The sequence below is a fragment of the Rosa chinensis genome, chromosome 6 (genome assembly GCF_002994745.2).
Source record: "Rosa chinensis cultivar Old Blush chromosome 6, RchiOBHm-V2, whole genome shotgun sequence".
Lineage (NCBI taxonomy): Eukaryota > Viridiplantae > Streptophyta > Magnoliopsida > Rosales > Rosaceae > Rosa > Rosa chinensis.
This window is the reverse complement of record NC_037093.1, coordinates 54,733,458-54,751,276: the sequence shown is the minus strand read 5'-3', so window position 1 is coordinate 54,751,276 and position 17,819 is coordinate 54,733,458. Positions and strand designations below refer to the sequence as shown.

At 37.6% G+C, this 17,819-nt stretch overlaps 1 protein-coding gene across 8 annotated transcripts; it reads right to left on the bottom strand.

The window, feature by feature from the left end:
* Positions 1-3,584: 3,584 nt before the first annotated feature.
* LOC112173473 (F-box protein SKIP23) lies at positions 3,585-16,239 on the bottom strand. 8 transcript variants are annotated; one of them, XM_040508777.1, is made up of 5 exons: positions 15,815-16,239; positions 13,063-13,160; positions 8,669-8,760; positions 6,453-7,587; positions 3,585-6,055 (listed from the first exon to the last, which is right to left on the bottom strand). In XM_040508777.1, the coding sequence occupies exons 4-5, from the start codon at positions 6,460-6,462 to the stop codon at positions 4,914-4,916; spliced, it is 1,152 nt and encodes a 383-aa protein (XP_040364711.1). In that variant the 5' UTR covers positions 6,463-7,587; positions 8,669-8,760; positions 13,063-13,160; positions 15,815-16,239; the 3' UTR covers positions 3,585-4,913. The 8 variants fall into 8 exon arrangements, 6 of the variants coding, with proteins under 6 accessions (XP_040364711.1, XP_040364710.1, XP_040364712.1 ...); XM_040508776.1 differs by having other exon boundaries at positions 6,453-6,775; positions 6,891-8,760; positions 15,815-16,236; XR_005801710.1 differs by having other exon boundaries at positions 3,586-4,723; positions 4,843-6,055; positions 6,453-8,760; positions 15,815-16,236.
* Between the last annotated feature and the right edge of the window lie 1,580 nt (positions 16,240-17,819).

Genomic DNA, 17,819 nt, shown 5'->3' with positions numbered 1-17,819 from the left:
CGTTTTGTGTCAGATTAGGATATTTGTTTTCTTATATATATGTGGATTGGGCCTGTTCTGTTTTCTACGACTAGGATTTAAATCCGTGTCTCCCATTAGCTAGGAAACCTTTTCAGTTTAGTTTTCGGTTTGTAGGTTTATAATCTGAATAGAAGAAATATGAATGTTTTGGTGAGAATTAATTTTCTCACCAAAACATTCATATTTCTTCTATTCAGATTATATTTCACCTTATCTCTTTTATGGGCAGAAGATGATTTTATTTTTTGGTCTGAGCATGAAGATGATGTTAATAAACTCAGGAAAAAGGTTGAAAAAGAATGGCAATGTCTAATGGAAGGGCTTCAATTTGAAGGGAATAGGCAAATTACAGACAAGGAACCCAAATCTCATTCTTTACTTCAACCAAGTTATCATACAGAAAGCAAAACGCTTCATTTCATCAAAGAGAAAGCAAAAGCCTCTTCTGCCATGACCTACATTTAAATATATGAAGGAAAAGCGCCAAAAGATGATTTCTACTGCAAATAATCATTAAACAGGTGACAAAATTTTGTAGGCATTTTTCTTTTCTTTTTATGTCAAAACAGCATTACAAAGACGATCCACATGGATCTTCGATAATCAAACAACACCTCATTAGAAAATGTAGAAACCCAAGAATGATCACATGTGTGATCCAAAGTTGCAAATGTGTCGGCAAGCTAGTGTGTTAGCCTCACAAAATATGAGCAAAATTAATTTGGGGAATTGGGAAAGAGAGCTGCTAAATGTCTGTAGACAGTGTGTATCCTCCATGGAACTTGAGCTTTCTTGTGAATCACATTGATGAGCATTCAAACTCACCTTCCCTTGCAACATCTGATTTGAGTCTGACAGCTTGTATAAGACCTAATTTAAGAGTTGTAAATTCTGCTTGAACTACTACTGAAATATTACCGAAAGAAGCTGAACCTGCAACAACAACAACTTCACCAAACATATATATTACTGCCAATAAAGCCAACAGAAGCTTGACGAATGGCAACACTGATCCATCAAAATTAAGCTTATAAAACTTCTCAGCAGAAGCTGACCACCCACTAGGTTGTTTATGTCTGTGCCTGATTTTATTCATAACAACATTACTTTTTTAACCGAAATCTCATAAGAAATTTAAAATATAAAAACGGGCTTGAGGCACAGTAGGAGCTATATGATTAATAACAAATATTTCTTTTGGTTGACAGATTAAAAACCAATTGATCCCTCTGATTCCAAACGCCACAGTTCACAGACAAACAGTAATAAATCTCTCAATTATATATGCTTGAGCAGAGGGTGTCTGGATACCATGACCTTAATTTTCTCAATTGCGCTGCATTATAACTACTTAGCCACTTTCTAACTAAAAAACTCATTAGTACTGAGTGCTGGAGGAAAAGAAGTTTTGATCAAAGCTGTTGCTCAGACAATTCCAACCTATGCTATGAGGTGCTATATGTTGCCGAAATCCTTATGTGATGATTTACAACAATTGTGCACTGATTTCTTCTGGGGGAGTACTAATCAGAAGAAAAAAATCCATTGGCGGTCTAGGGAGAGAATGTGTCTACCTAAGGAAGAAGGAGGTATGAGCTTTAAGCATTTACATGCCCATAATCTTTCCATGCTAGCCAAGCAGGGTTGGAGGTTGATATCCAAGCCGGACTCATTAGTTGCTCAAGTCCTCAAAGCTGTTTACTACCCCCATGGTACCTTTCTCACTGCTGATATGGGTGACAGACCCTCATTTTCTTGGAGAAGCATTTTGGAAGCTCGTTCAGTTTTACAAGCTGGTTTGTATTGGAAAATTGGAACTGGCACCAAGGTTAGCATTTGGGAGGATAATTGGATTCCAAATACTCCTCACCATTTATTGAATAAACCTGAGGATACTATCTTTGAGTTAGTTGCTGATTTGATCGATTACAATTCATGCAATTGGAATGTGGCTTCTGTTCATCTATGTTTCCCTGCAGATGTAGCTGCTAAAGTTCTGCGTATTCCTCTAAGCAGACGTTTTAACACTGATCGTTTTGCATGGAAATTAGAACCAAAAGGTTTCTTTTCAGTTAAGTTAGCTTACAGAGTGGCTAGGGAGCTGTCTATGGGGAACTATTATTCTTCTACCTCTTCTGGAGATCCCTATTTGCCGCTTTGGAAGGCTCTTTGGAATGCTAAAGTGCCCAGTAAAGTAGCTATCTTTGGTTGTAGGGCTTGCCACAACATACTTCCGACTCGAGCAGCTTTAAGTACTAAAGGTTACATTGGTGATCTGCATTGTGTTCTTTGTTCGGTCCTTATGAGTCTATTGGTCATGTTTTATGTGATTGTGCTACTGCCAAATCTATCCTACAGTCACCTCCTTTCTCAATTCCAATCTATGTCAGTCCGGCCTTTACTTTGAAAGAATGGCTGCTGGAACAGGTACTATCTCTTCCTTCTCATGTTTTTGATAAACTATTGATTATTCTCTGGAGCATTTGGAAGAACCGTAATGACAAACTGTGGAATGATAAGGAGAAGTACAATTTCATGCTAATTGCTTCTGCCATGGCTTGGTATGAGGAGTACCTAAGGGCTACGCAATCTAGAGACCATTCCAGTAGTCCAAAACATACAGTGATTAAGAAATGGATTCCCCCTCGTGGTGAGTTACTGAAAATGAATGTGGATGGCTCATTTTTATCTAATGTTACTTCAGCATGGAGGAGCGGGGGGGGGGTCGTCTTGAGCAATTCTATGGGCACCTTTGTTGCTGCCTTTTGTCAGTTCTCCTCTACATGTTGAATTACTAGCTATACAACAAGGTCTTCTATTCATGCAGGCAGTAGCATGGTTACTTACAAGCTGAACTGGAAAGTGATTGTTTGCTTGCGGTCCAGGCAATTTCCTCCTCAGTTGGTGATCTATCTCCTTTGAGTCCTCTAGTTGCTGATATCAAGGGGCTTCTAGTTCAATGTCCTAATATTTCTATGCACCATGTTAGAAGAGATATATAGAAATCGTGTAGCTCATAGACTTGCTAGCATTAGTTTTGATTCGAACCTTCATTAGGATTGGTTCACACATGCTCCGGATTTCATTATGGATGCCCTAGTGTACGATGTTATTCTTATGAATTAATAAAATTTCTCATCTTAAAAAAAAAAAAAAAAAACTACTTGGCCACTCCTTTCCTGAATGATAACCTGCTCTCCATATGCTTAAATAGACATTTTCATAACAAGAGACAAAGTACAGGAATCCATATTTTTTTATGTCACCAACTTAACCCATCATCTACTAAATATCATTAAAGAAAAATGACCCCAATATATCAGATAAAAATAGATAAAGAAATGAAATAACATCATAATAGATAATAAGTTTTAATGTCACAACATAATTAAAATTCAGATTACACAATAGCTTCCAGCAGAAGTTTGAGCAAAATATAACATTATGTTGAGCCATAATCTGATCATCCACACGCCAAAAGAAAAAAAAAAGCAATTTTAAGACCAACATTAGTCTTGAGCATCCATTTCTCTAGTGGTTAAGAAGCTTGTAAATCCATTGGCTCTTTAAATTGTCGGGAAGGCTGAACAAGAGCTCAATTTTGGAGTCATCGCCAATAATTGTAGCAGCAGCCTCAAGCACATCATAATCATTCAAACCTTCAATTTTCATAAGCTCTGCGACAAGTTTACCTCTTTTTGTAGATGTTGCATGGTCATATATTCAAAAGTACTTCTTTCATAGTCTCCAAGTGTGTCTTGATCACATCCACAAGGGAGCGAAGTGTTCTAATAGTCTCAAGTTGTAGGGATCTTCATCTTGCAGTCTATGTTATTTGCTTGTTGGAGTCATCTCTTATTGTATATTCTCCAGTGAATCATGAATCTTTGGCTTTACAGGTATGATATCTAGTCTGGTATGCATGATCCTTATGCAGATTGTGTGGCTGTAATGAGACTGTACAAGAGATTTCGAGCCCTAGATCATCTGACAGAAGGCATTGTTGCATCACTTGCTACGAAGTATTCAAACATCCATGGGAATTTTGATTCTTGGACAACTGAAAAACTTGAGAAGATGACACCTGATGAGCTTTATGAATTGTCAAAACCAAACTACAAGTGCTGATGTCTGGATAGAAGGCAAGCAGTGTAACCTTAGGATTATGAGTATTGTCTAGAAAAGACTTCTCTTTCAATTATAATTACGAAGCTATTAGAGCCTTTGAGCAAGAGTATGGGTATGCAGGGGAACGTTATGGGTATGATTGCCGTCTGTCTTTCGTATAATATTTTGTACATATTCTGTTTGTAGTTATCATCTGAAGTGAAAGAATTCCGGTACACATTACAACATTTTCAGTTCTGGCATGTTAATTTGCCATGCTTCTGCAGCTATACCTTTTTAAAACAGTATCAAACATCAGCAAACAAACCAGCTTAATCTATGTCAATCACCTGATTCCAATCCACCTAAGTGTTGACTTAAGGTCCCATGTTCGACTTCCCCCTCCCCCATTTGGCTTCGTTCACCAATCATGCCACATCATCTTGTTTAGATAGCGCGCGACAGTCGTGACTCATAAGTGCTCATAAACTACTTAACAGTATCTGTTACCCTTGAAAGATTGAATCAGAAATCAATTGTTCGTTGGGACCTTTTTGCTCTTATAGGAGCTTTCATGCAAGCAAGCAAAATCCATCTGCAGAAACATTATGCGAAAATTTCGTTCTTGATCAGGGAGAGCAATTTATTAGGGAAACAAATTTAGAATTCAAAGGACGGAATTACATGTTGAAAAAAAACAAAAACAAAACTTACCGTAAAGAAACAAAATAACTTGAAAAGAATAACAGATATCAACCACAAGAAGCCCTTTTTTTCTTTTCTTGTTACAAATTTAAAGTTGGTTTTACCCAAACTGGTTCATAATCAGTCATTTCCACGAGGCTCTTGGCATGCGAGGTGTAAGGTTGTGAAATGCTTTTACTTTCGACATTGTAAACACCTAAATCTAAATGATAGCGTCGACCAATATCATATCCATTACGATCATTATCATGGACAAAGTATATGCAATTTGATAGACATCCTGATTTTGAAGCCGGCACAGTTACAGAAGCGCTATCACCCACAAAAAGCGCAACATCATCACCTAAGTTGTCTTTGGCTACCCATTCACGCTTGTCAAAATTCAATTCGAAAACCAAGAATCCCACCGTCGAACGTTTTCCACCATCATATGCCACATACCTAATAACCATCAATAATTCTTTCTCGATTGAATATACGAGATATCTCTTGCTCAGAGCTGGTCGTCGGGTCATGCATGCAACCACTTCTACATTTGGGTTGGACTCAGCAGTGACACCAAAGGATAAAAGCCGAAACTTCTGATCAACAGCGTAAAATTTATCTTTAACATTAGTGACTTCTAGAATTAAGGTCCCCAGTCTATCAACACCGGTATCAATATAAGTCCACGTTGTGGCTTTACCAAGCCTAATGAAAGCCATTTGACAAAATTCCCTATATATGACCACCACAATACAATCCTCTGCATCTGTTATGGGGTCTGCTGACATAGTGGCCTTGAAAACATAATGGTGGTATCGTCTAGACCATCTACGCCTTTCAGAATTGCTTGGAGGTAACCGCATTGAAGGAAGCCGAATGATTGAGTTTTCATTCTTCCTCCTACCTTTAACCCTAAGAAACGGATTGATTAGGGTTATTGCAAAATTCTTCTCAACAGCTATCAACCATCCAAAGGAAGAGCCACAATATCGCTTATTTGGCACACTTAGTTGCAAATCAAAGACCTTGTCATCCACGATGCTGTATAAGTTCCATGAATGTCTTTTGTTAGCACAGATCAAGAGCATTGGAGCTGTCATCTTAGCGCGTTGGATTTGATTATCTTTTGCTACATAATACCATGACTTACAAACAATGCTGAATCGCAAGTAGTCTGATAGTGACACCAACTTCTCTAAAACTGAATCTAAAACGTGCTTGGGTAAACTTGCCCAATCTGAAGGTAAAAAAAAAAAAAAAATTAGCTTGACTGTTGATTTATAACAATAGGCATCAAAGAATTTTCTACAGATATAGTTTGTAAGAACAAATGCCCCTTTTTATTTTCGAATCCAAATGGTAGAGCTGATAGAAACAGAAATCATAAGTCGATCTTCAAAGTTCAAACAAAACAGAAGGTTATTTGCAATAACGTCATCTTTCTATTTTATCCAGAAATGTTTGCTATATCAAAGAAGCAGATATACCAAACTCACATAGCTAAATTTAACAAAAGTCAGTAAACAGAGCAGAACATATTGCATGCATCAAAGTGGAATAAAGATTTTACTTTTGTAAAAGTTGTTTGATGTTAAACTATGGTAATCAATAGTACTAACGGAGGTCTAACATACCTGGTTCCATCCAGAAGAATCCTGCCGATTTCGGACTCAAGTCAGGCGCCGCAGAAAGTAAGTACAGTGTCTTCTGCTTTGGTTCTTGTACGGCGTCGGAGATCTGATGTCTTACGTTTTGTGTCAGATTAGGATATTTGTTTTCTTATATATATGTCGATTGGGCCTGTTCTGTTTTCTACTTGCTCTGGAGGCTTTGGGCTCTCAATAGCCCTGTACCCGTTTCTATATAGACAGCGTACTGGTACTCCATCTAAAACTAGGACTTCTGTCATGGCCTACATTTAAATATATGAAGGAAAAGCCCCAAAAGATGATTTCAACTGCAAATAATCATTAAACGGGTGACAAAATTTTGTATGCATCTTTTCTTTTCTTTTTATGTCAAAACAGCATTACAAAGACGATCCACATGGATCTTCGATAATCAAACAATACCTCATTAGAAAATGTAGAAACCCCAGAATGATCACATGTGTGATCCAAAGTTGCAAATGTGTCGGCAAGCTAGTGCGTTAGCCTCACAAAATATGAGCAAAATTAATTTGGGGAATTGGGAAAGGGAGCTGCTAAATGTCTGTAGATAGTGTGTATCCTCCATGGAACTTGAGCTTTCTTGTGAATCACATTGATGAGCATTCAAACTTACCTTCCCTTGCAACATCTGAATTGAGTCTGACAGCTTGTATAAGACCTAATTTAAGAGTTGTAAATTCTGAACTACTACTGAAATATTACCGAAAGAAGCTGAACCTGCAACAACAACAACTTCACCAAACATATATATTACTGCCAATAAAGCCAGCAGAAGCTTGACGATTGGCAACACTGATCCACCAAAATGAAGCTTATAAAAATTCTCAGCAGGAGCTGACCACCCACTAGGTTGTTTATGTCTGTGCCTGATTTTATTCATAACAACATTACTTTTTTAACCGAAATCTCATAAGAAATTTAAAATATAAAAAGGGGCTTGAGACACAGTAGGAGCTATATGATTAATAACAAATATTTCTTTTGGTTGACAGGTTAAAAACCAATTGATTCCTCTGATTCCAAACGCCACAGTTCACAGACAAACAGTAATAAACCTCTCAATTAGAAATGCATAATTAGATTTCCACTGCTTTAGCCACTGCAAAATATGACAATTATTAGGGAAGAATAAGTGGAATAAAATTGCCAAACTTTCCCAAACTTGTTTAGCATAAGAACAATCCCATAAGATGATGTTATGATTCAACATTGATAGGACAGGCATCTGGTAAGTTAGAGAATCTTGAAAGCTTTTCCCTTGCAGAAAGTCTACTTTGGTAAAAGAGCCTAGCAAACAATTGAACTTTTGGTGGTAATTTTTCTTTCCAGACTTTTGATAAATGAGATGAATAATTATTGAATAATTGCACATTAGTTGCAGCTTTAACATTGAGCTTACCACTACAGGAAAGGGTCCAAACAAATTGATCCCACATATCTGTTAAAGGAATATTAATACCAACAATAGACTGAATTATGGCAGAAGTGCATTCAGTTTTGGCAGATTCCAAGTATGATGCAAAATGTAAGCAGATACCTTTCAGAAAGATGAACAGATCTAAAAGAAGCCTCCAAGGGCAGGTTAACATTGTGATTCTAAAACTGAACTTGCCGGCCATTACCTATGATATATCTAATACTTTATAGGTCTGGCTCTTAATATTGTTTTCCAACTACTGAGTTCCCCACTTTTTCAGTCACCTCAAAAAAGGAATGGTTCTTTAACTATCTTTCTGTCAGAATATTGACCCACACATTATGAGGGTAGGTTGACATGTGCCATCCTAATTTAGATTGAAGCTTGATTATAATGCTGAATTCCTAACACGTAAACCCCATATTTTCTTGTTTTTACAATGAGAAGACCAATCAACTAACAGTTACCCCCCAAAAAGATCTCTAGTCATCTTATTAATCTGATGAAGACAATTTTAGTGGAAAGACATGCATACTGAACATGATTAGACATGGTTGAATTAGTTGAATTTTTGACAATAGCTTAGATTTGTGGCTTGATAAACTTTTTCTACATTTTGTTTAGTAAACCTTGAGTATCAGACCTGTCAGACCATCTATATTCTGAATTCCTAAATATCTAGCAAGAGTACACTTGTGAGGAATTGCCACAATATTGAGCAAAAGATGTCTTTTGGTTCAATAGTAGATTCATGAAAACATACCTTCTGACTTGATGCAATTTGACAATTATAAAGCAGATCTCTTAAACTTTGGGCAGCTTTAGCAGGAGCTTGTGAAAATGCCAATCAATCATCTGCAAAATACATAATAGAAATTCTTAAACCTTTAGGAAAAAAAAGAAAGCCATTGATTTTGATTATATTTCAGATGCCTAATAAAAGCTCTACAGAAGCAATAAATAGACATGGTGAAAGTGGATCACCATGTCAAAGTACAGTCAGAAACTGAATGCATAGAGTGCAGAATCAATTGAACTTGATTAGGATCAAAACCTAAATGGTAACAAAGTGAAATATAATCCCAGTATATCATATCATACCACATCATATCATGTGTAAACAGCTATTTATGACCAAATAAGTATATTATCAAGTATAAATTTTCCAGGACCGAAAGCAGCCTAATTTTGAGAAGTGCATTTATGCAATAGAAAGGCAAAAGTCGATTTATAAGTAAATTAGCAAGTATCTTATATGGAACATTACACAAACCAATAAGCCCCAGTTATTTACAGTTTCAGCAGGTTAGATTTAGGAATTAATACTATATTAGTATGACTCAGAAGGGAAATTTGAAGTTCCCTTGAAATGCTTATTAATATTCTGTTTGACTATGTCTCAACGGTTTGATAGGATAATGCATTTAGTCCATCAGGACTAGGAGCTTTCAAGGGACCTTTGAGCAGTAGCTTAATAAATTTCCCGACACTGTAAATGGAGGCATCAGCCTTTCATTATCAGCAGAATTAAACCAGTGTCAGGAAAGAATTAATTTGAGTAGTAGAGGAAATATGATCTGCTACGAACTTATATTAAAAAAGCATACACAAATTGTAAAGCAATATCCCTGAGAATTTCCAACCAGATTCCAGATTTTTAAAATATTTTCCCCTTACATTAGCTGTAGGGTGGAAGTAGGTTCCTTTTGGACCTGGAAGTAGCCCAAGTAGCTCTAATCATATCACCCAAAAGTTAACCAACTTTTCTAGCCTTTTGGACTCCTCTTGCTGGATTAAACTAGAAAAGTTGGCAAACAAACTAACAAAGAATGATTCAGATGAAAATTTTGAAGGGCTAGCTGAGTATGTGATAAAGGATATTCAGTTATTTTGATCTGATGAGATAGACTAGGAACCTTAGTTTTATTCCATAAATTAAGTGCATAAGTTAGATCCAATATATCTTCTAACAAAGAACTGGATTAAAATCAGCATTGTATTTCTAAGCATTAGTGACTAATTCCTTCAACAAAAAAAATTTCTTTCATTCAGAAGGACTGAAATCGAAAAGGATTAGATTTGAAAGAAGAGGATGATTTGGAAGAGAATATTAATGGAACGGTCAGATCCAAATGTAGGTAGAAGAGGGTGTATATTGAATTATTGATGGAAAGAGCAAAGGAAATGCAGCTGATATAAGTTTGAGTAGGAAGAGAAGAAGTGGAAATTTCTCATTTACAGTTTTGGATGAAACAATCTTTTCTCTTCAAGGGCTAGTGAAAGTTTGAGTCATCTTTTAGAGGCGATATAGTCTTTTTGTATTTTCTCTGGGCTGAAACTGAATAAAGCAAAAGGTCATAAAAAAAAAACTGAATAAAGCAAAATGTTCTTTAGCAGGATTTAATTTACCGGAAAAAAGAATGGAGGATCTTGCTTCAACTCTAGGCTGCAGTATGTGAAGCTGGCCAATCAAGTATTTGGGAATGCCTCTTGGTGGTATCATAAAAGTAAAAGTTTCTGGGATCCAGTGGTGGCAAAGGCGGAAAGAAGATTAGAAGGGTGCAAAAAAAAAAAAAAAAAAACCTCTTTTATCCAGGGGTAGCAGATTAGCACTGATTCAATCTTTTTGGGAAGTTTGCCTACATATTATCTCTCTTTATTTTGAATACCAAGTGGAGTTGCTAATAGGGTAGATTTAGAAAGGTTAAGGAAAGTTTCTTGTGGGAGGAGGTGGAGGAAGGTGAAAGGGCCATTTAGTTAATTGGGAAGTGGTACCTGAAACAAAGGAGAAAGGTGTTTAGGGGTGGGGAATTCGATGAAGAGAAATGAACCTTTTAGGTATATGGCTCCGGAGATTTCAGGAAGCAAGTGAGACCCTTTGGTACGCTGTCAGTAGAAGTAAATATGGACTTCACACAAATGATTAGGATTCCAACATTGTGATCCATGGCTCAAGCCGGAGTCCTTGGAAAGCTAAATCACTAGGAATTAATTTGTTTTCAGCTTATTGCTGGTTTGTGGTGGAGGGTAAGGATGAGATTTTGGAAAGAGAGATGGATGGGGGACTTAGATTTTACAATAATTAGGATGAGTACTTATGGTTCTCTTTGTTTCATAACTATACTGATGTTTCTCTTTTTCCTTTAGGCTGGGATTTTTGGTTCAGAAGGAATTTGAATGGCTTTGAAATAGTGGAGCACTCGTATTTAATCGCAGAACTGGAGAACATTTTACTGGTCTCATCTAAACAAGATATGAGAGGATGGATTTTGGAGGCGTAAAAGTTTTTCTCCTGTTAATCTTACTCTAGGAAGCTGATGGCTAACTCTTCTCTTCCCTGGTTTCATCCTCTAGACTGCAATTTGGAAGGCAAAAGTGACTCCTAAAGTTCCCTTGTCAGTCTAGATTATTGCTCATGGGAAGGTAAATATTTGTCATTTGGTTCACAGGAGATGACACTTTGCTGGCCTCTCCCCTCATTGGTGTATTATGTGCTAAGGAGAAGCAGTGTGAACCGTTTGTTTTTGCATTGTCCAATTGCTTTGGCTATCTGGTATAGGGTGTTTAGAGCTTGTAAAGTGCTGGGTCCTAATAGGTTGGTTGCTGCAGTTAGTTGGTTTAGTCTCTTATTCTTCTCTTTTTCTGTTTCCTTGTTGTTGATGTTTTAGGAGCTCTTTTTCAGTGGATGTCTTATCTACCTCTTTGTAATTGTTCTTTTCTCTTTATTACACTAGGTGCAATTACTACCCTTATTAGGAAGTACTTAATTAAACCCTGAACTAGAAAGAGAAGACCGATACAGCAAGATTGAATTGTGGAAAGAGTGTGAGCCACCTAACCTTTCATTTAAATGAAGGAGAAGAATGAAGTCATCTATTGATATAATAGGTAAAGCATCATCTAACACCGTACCAATTTGAGGATATGCATACATCCAACAAACACAACAGCAGAAATTATCAGAAAATACTACCAGTTTCCTAGGAATCCCATTAAAGGAATAAATTTGGACACAGTTGTACAAACTTTTCCAGATAACAGCCTAGTAATATCATATATGAAATTGAATTATAGTGAAAGATAGCCTTATCAAAAATTATGATGAACAAGGACAGACAGAAGAAATACCTTGCCAAATAAATTGTATGGAATATAGTTGTAACAACAAAACTGACCTGCAAATTGCCATGCAGACCAGCCAACATAGAATAAGGCGTTGGAATAGAGGAAAACTCAGGTTGGTTGAAGTGAATGGGTTAGGGATGATATTCTGGTGAGGATGAGAACAGTGATCTAAATTTTGACATTTGCAAACTTTGGGAAATGTTGAGATGCAGATGGGTACGTGCTTTTCTGTGAAAGTTTGGATGGGATTGCGATGAAATTAGGTTGTAGAAAGAAAGAGGGAAGAAAGGAAGGGTATAGAGAAATCGCGCCTTTCCAATTGGCCTCAATTCGTATGGACGTACATGCCTTTTGAGTTGTCAATTGACGCAAAAAAGTTAACAAACTCTAATTCTTCTATATAAAATTAGTAAATTCCATAGATGCCACTGGTAACGAATAAAGACCCAGGAAATAAAGTTCCTGTTCTCTCTCTCTCTTCCCCGTCACTCCCGCCCTCCCTCAATCCCTCTCTCTCTCCCCCTCCCTCTCCCTCCCTCTCCCCTCTCTCTTCCTCCCTCTCTCCCTCACTCTCCCCCCCCTCTCTCTCTCTCTCTCTCTCTCTCTCTCTCTCTCTCTCCCTCACTCTCCCCCCCCCTCTCTCTCTCTCTCTCTCTATATATATATATATATATATATATATATGTATATGCTGGAATACAAGTCTATCTATCTATCCCTACATGCTACATGCTGGAATGCAAGAATGGCACATAACAAGCACATATCTGTATCATTCACCACCATTTTGTAGCTCTACTACCATAAGATTCTAGGTGAGCATTACCAGCTCTGTAAACATTTATAATCCAGCATTGGGTGAGCATTACCAGCTCTTTAAGATTTGTAATCCAGCACTAGGTGAGCATTACCGGCTCCTTTAAGATTTGTAACTCATCACTACTTGGGGTCATGAGCATTACCTGCTCCTTAAGATATGTAACCCAGCACAAATGGGGAAAGCATTATAGTCTAAAGTTTCAAAAAAACAACCTACTGCATGTGTTCCTCCACCGGATGAATTTCTCGTATCTTAACTGCTTACAAAGAATCCAGATCAATACATCCACCATATTGAAACTTTGAATAACCTGCAACAAAAAGTTCAACCAATCAAGTTTAAACTCTGTCAGGGAAGGGAGAGAGTGATTTAAAAAGGTGTTATATTGAAAGTTGAGACACACCATGCTGGGAGCGAAAAGCATGCAGATACACAGAATTTAGGTATGCACAGAATTAGTGTGATTGAAATGGGTAGTGTTATGCAGTTGAAGAATTTGAAAGAAGAGGAGGTGCTAAAAATACCCTTCCAAAGCAATACAACAAAGCAGGACCTGAAATAACATTTGTTTAGATGGATACTTAATCCGAGTCAACCAAGGCTTTTAGACATCACTTATAATTGACATTCTAATTAAGAATGTCTCATACAATGGGATTCAAATGCATAGCATGAATGAGTCAATGAGTTATGATAGATTTATATGGTTGGGAAGGTAAACTCTTCCCTAGTATAACACGCACCCATGTCTAGCTATCCATATGTTTTCTATGGGCCTGATCCTATTTCTTACAACTTCAGTTGAAGAAGAGCTTGAGCAGTTAATTGAATGTTGGGTTCACATTTTTTTAGCAGCAAAGCCATTTAAATGCAGAACACCTTATGGATGACTATATTTGTTCCTGTTATGAAAATCTAAACCTACAAATAAAGAGTCATTACTAAGACAGTCTTAAGTCACACGTGCATGCCAATCAAAAGGAATGTCCAGTGTAGAGTAATCTCTAAACTCAAAAGAAAAGAAATGGTCTTTTTCACTTTCTTTCTGTAGTGACCATTTCAAAGAGGAAGAACTCTGCAGGACCAGAGCTCACATCAAAGGTCCTAAAATGATTCTAAAAGGAGTGTTCAGGAGCTAATAGGCATTGGTTGGGAAAGATGCAACCCAGTGCACCCAACCTCTGGAGCATTTTGGGGTTTGGGAATAGGCATTGGTTGTGGTGTTGGATGGGGTTCTGGTTTGGGGCCTGAAGTGATTGGCTATGTTTGAGCTGGCTGTGGTGCTGGCTTCAGTGTGGGTTTAACTCTGCTTGGTGTTGGTATTGGTCTTCCTGCAAATTGGCTCTACAGAGTTCCTTATGATGCTGTGATGGCAGCAAGCAGTGCCGCATTGAGGCTTGGAAGACCTCCTGGTCTTGTTTTCCCGAAAAGTATAGCAGGAGAAAGTTGGAACCTTGTGACACAGGCCTGCAAAGAGAAGCTAGTGGAAGATTGTATAGCTTCAAGCAACATCTTGTGGAAGGTTGAGTCAATTGATGTGAAAAGTCAGCTAAGTGCCAATGCTAAGACTGTTTGTGATGGTGTAACAGCATTTAGTGAATTTCATCTTCCACTTTCCCGAAGGTTCCAAAGATTGACAGGTTGAAGAAGTGGATTATCTGGTGCATATACTACAAGGATTGTAAAGCATTCTCACACAGACCACATTCTCCCTGAACTAGATTCTTGCCATGATAATATCTTGGTCTGCCTTAATTTGTAAGTTAAAGAGAAAAGCTGAGAGAAAAGTTTTCATTCAGGGGAGGTTGACTGAAATTTTTAAATGATCCTCCCATCTTACCAGCAAGGCTTTCATGGTTTTGAGAATCCCTTTCTTTTATCACCTGGGGAAAGAAAGAAAAAAAATCTCTAAACCCAAGAAAAGAGAAACCCAAAATCGAACCCTATATCCCATGGTTGATTGCGTCCTGACCCTAACTTCCACGAAAATCCTTCTGTTACTTCCATCGTCACCCTACCTTAGCAGGATCTTCAGCTTTCCCTATTTCAGAAGGAACATATTGAGAAATGGAAGGGTCGTCTATCAAATGCCTCTCATAATGACTAACAAGAGAACTTCCCTGATGACTCCAAGAACCACTTTCTCTTTTCTAGTCTATATATATATATATAGTACCAGCACAACACCCTCTAACCTAGATAATAAACACATAAGCTCCCCAACTTCAGGCTCTCAAGTTCCTTCTAAACCCAAAATCACAACTCTTAGATATCCACGTACCCTTGCATTAATGTATGGCTCTCAGAGATATTAAAATGTAATAATCAACGCACTCTCTTACTCCTCCACCCTTGTATTTTCCTACCCTCGAGCAAACAAAGAAAACCAAATGTTACTTAAGCCTAAAGACAAAAAGCTAAGCAATAAATTCCCGATCATTAAACTTCAGGTCATTAAGCACATAGAATAACGAAAAATGAAATTGTGTGGCTCTGAGAAAAACAATAAATCAATACTTGAAGCTCAGAGTCATGTGTGTGCCTAGCCAATATCAACACACCTCTCAGTTGCGGTTTCTGCATAAACTATATTGACATCTAGAAAAGTTCTTCGACTTTAAACCTCACACCATTAGGAAATATCATATTGAGCAAACTAGTATGGCATTTCATAGCAATATCAGAAAAGCACAATTTTGGAACACGAACTGATTCCATAAGCTCATCCTTGTTTCAGCCCAATCTAAATATACAAATCATTTGCCACAGAATAAGATTTAGCAGATAATCATCTCATAGTTCATCACAAGAGATTCCCTATATTTGATTCACAAACTTGTTGTTCAAACAACCTACATATCCAAATTATTTGCCGCATAATAAGATTAAGCATCACATAATTCCATTCGAACTGAGAAAGAACCAAGAATGAGTGAAAAGCAAGATTCGCAGTCAGAAAATTACCGAATCATTTGTATTCGCACGTATGAGTCTCCCCAGCTGGAGTCATAGGAAGCACGCACTTGTTGATTTTGCAGAAAGTGAAGTCAGCTCTGTGCTTGGAACTCCAACGGGCTTTCAGACCTCCGCCATCTTTGGTCCACACGTAGCATCTCTTCTCCTCCAATGGCTTCTCACATGCATTGCACAATTTTCAAACTGTGCTCGTCGATCAAGTGTGTTTTAAGAGATTCAGCACCTCACGGTCGCAATTAGGGCAGTGGACAATCAAATCGTTCTCCATAGTGATGACTCAAATTGCAAGAAGATGACTAAAATCACAGAGAAAACGCTGGAATTTTGCAAAGCAAGAAGATGACTGGTATCGTAACCGCCTCGTCTAACTCGGTCTCTACCTAATTCCGACTGAAACCAACAAGATTATTTATTTTGTTATTTACGATAGTGCCACTCAATTATTAAAAATTATTTAAAATTAATATAAGGTCTAAGGATTTTATTACATTTTCACATCTGTTTTAGTTAATAAAGCCTCTTCAATTAAATATATAGTGTGTGCGTGTGTGTGAGATATAATTAGCTATAGACGGAGTTGTCATGGCGAGTTTCTAGTGGATGGTGTATTTGCTAGGTTGAGGTGGAAGATGTGACCACATAGGGGCAGACTCAAGGGTTCAGAAGACCGGTTTTGGTTTGTCCAATCTTTGGAGTGTGATGCAACGAAATAGATCACGACCTCTGTGTGTTGTAGGCGAGAAGGCGCCTTTGGTATGAGTTTGGTGTGATCTTGGCATGGGTGCCTTTGGGACTAGAGAGCAATACTTGGTTTGAAGGTGGTGATTGGCTTTGGCTGGATGCTGAGGGCGGCAAAGCAGGAAGAATACACATGGCTTAGATTCATCTCTTGTGCCCATAATTGGGGGCCGATTCCTATTCGATTGGTAGATGTGGTGTTAGCATTGAAGCCACCCTCAAGTGCAATAGGTACAAGTTATAGAATAAGGGATTAAGTAAGGATGTCGAACCCACAATGATTGATAAATCTTTTCCTAGCTAGGGAAAACTTAAGGAAAAACTAGAAGAATATGCAAATGTACAATCACAAACAAAGGCTCACAAGTGAACCAAAGTTCATGGTGAGTATGTGCAAGATGGTGTGTAGAGATTTGATTTTGATTTTGAGATTGGTTTCTATTCAAATTGAAACAATGAAAGCAAGTAATATAAACTAAGCTAAACTAAACAAGTTGTTATCAAATGGATGGGAGTTAGGGCATTGGGTTTCACCTTTTGCTTTCCTTGCAAGCATTAAAGCAATTGAATATGAATGATGCAAAGCTAATTGTCCAACTACCCTCTTAGCATCCGGATAGGACAACCAAGGCTTAAACCCCTTTCAATTTATTAACTCTAACCGGATAAGTCTAGAGCTAACTACCTAGAGACAAATTTAATTACTGGATAGGTCTCAATCATTTGCCCCTAAATACATAAAGCTTAGGGTTTAGATAACCAAGTAAGCAAACTAATCCTATCTCTAGGTGATTTTAGCTCACTACCCTCACATGCACACATGGTGTGCTTTCATGCTCCCTTTTTGCCTAAAGGTAATCAATTTGTAGGAAAAACTTCATGTCATGGCAAACACATAACTCAAATTGATTAGGTCTAAGTAATGCATTCAACTATTGACTTAGTATGTGAGAATGACAACATGAATTTGCATCAATTTATAAACAAAAGCATCAATCCAAGCAAGTTTGGCTAGGGCTTTCAACCCTAGCCCCAACTAGTTCACTACTCACACATAGCTAGATACACAAGCTTCAACATTTTATTAAACATCAAATACATAAAGAGATAGGGAGTAAAGGGTGACTATTGATGATGCCGGAATAGGTGGTGGAGATGGGTTTCCAAAAACATGATGTGGTGGCAGTCACCTCCTTCTCCTTCTCCTTACCCCAAGCTCTTGATATTGGTAAGAATAGTGAAATTTGGGATCTCT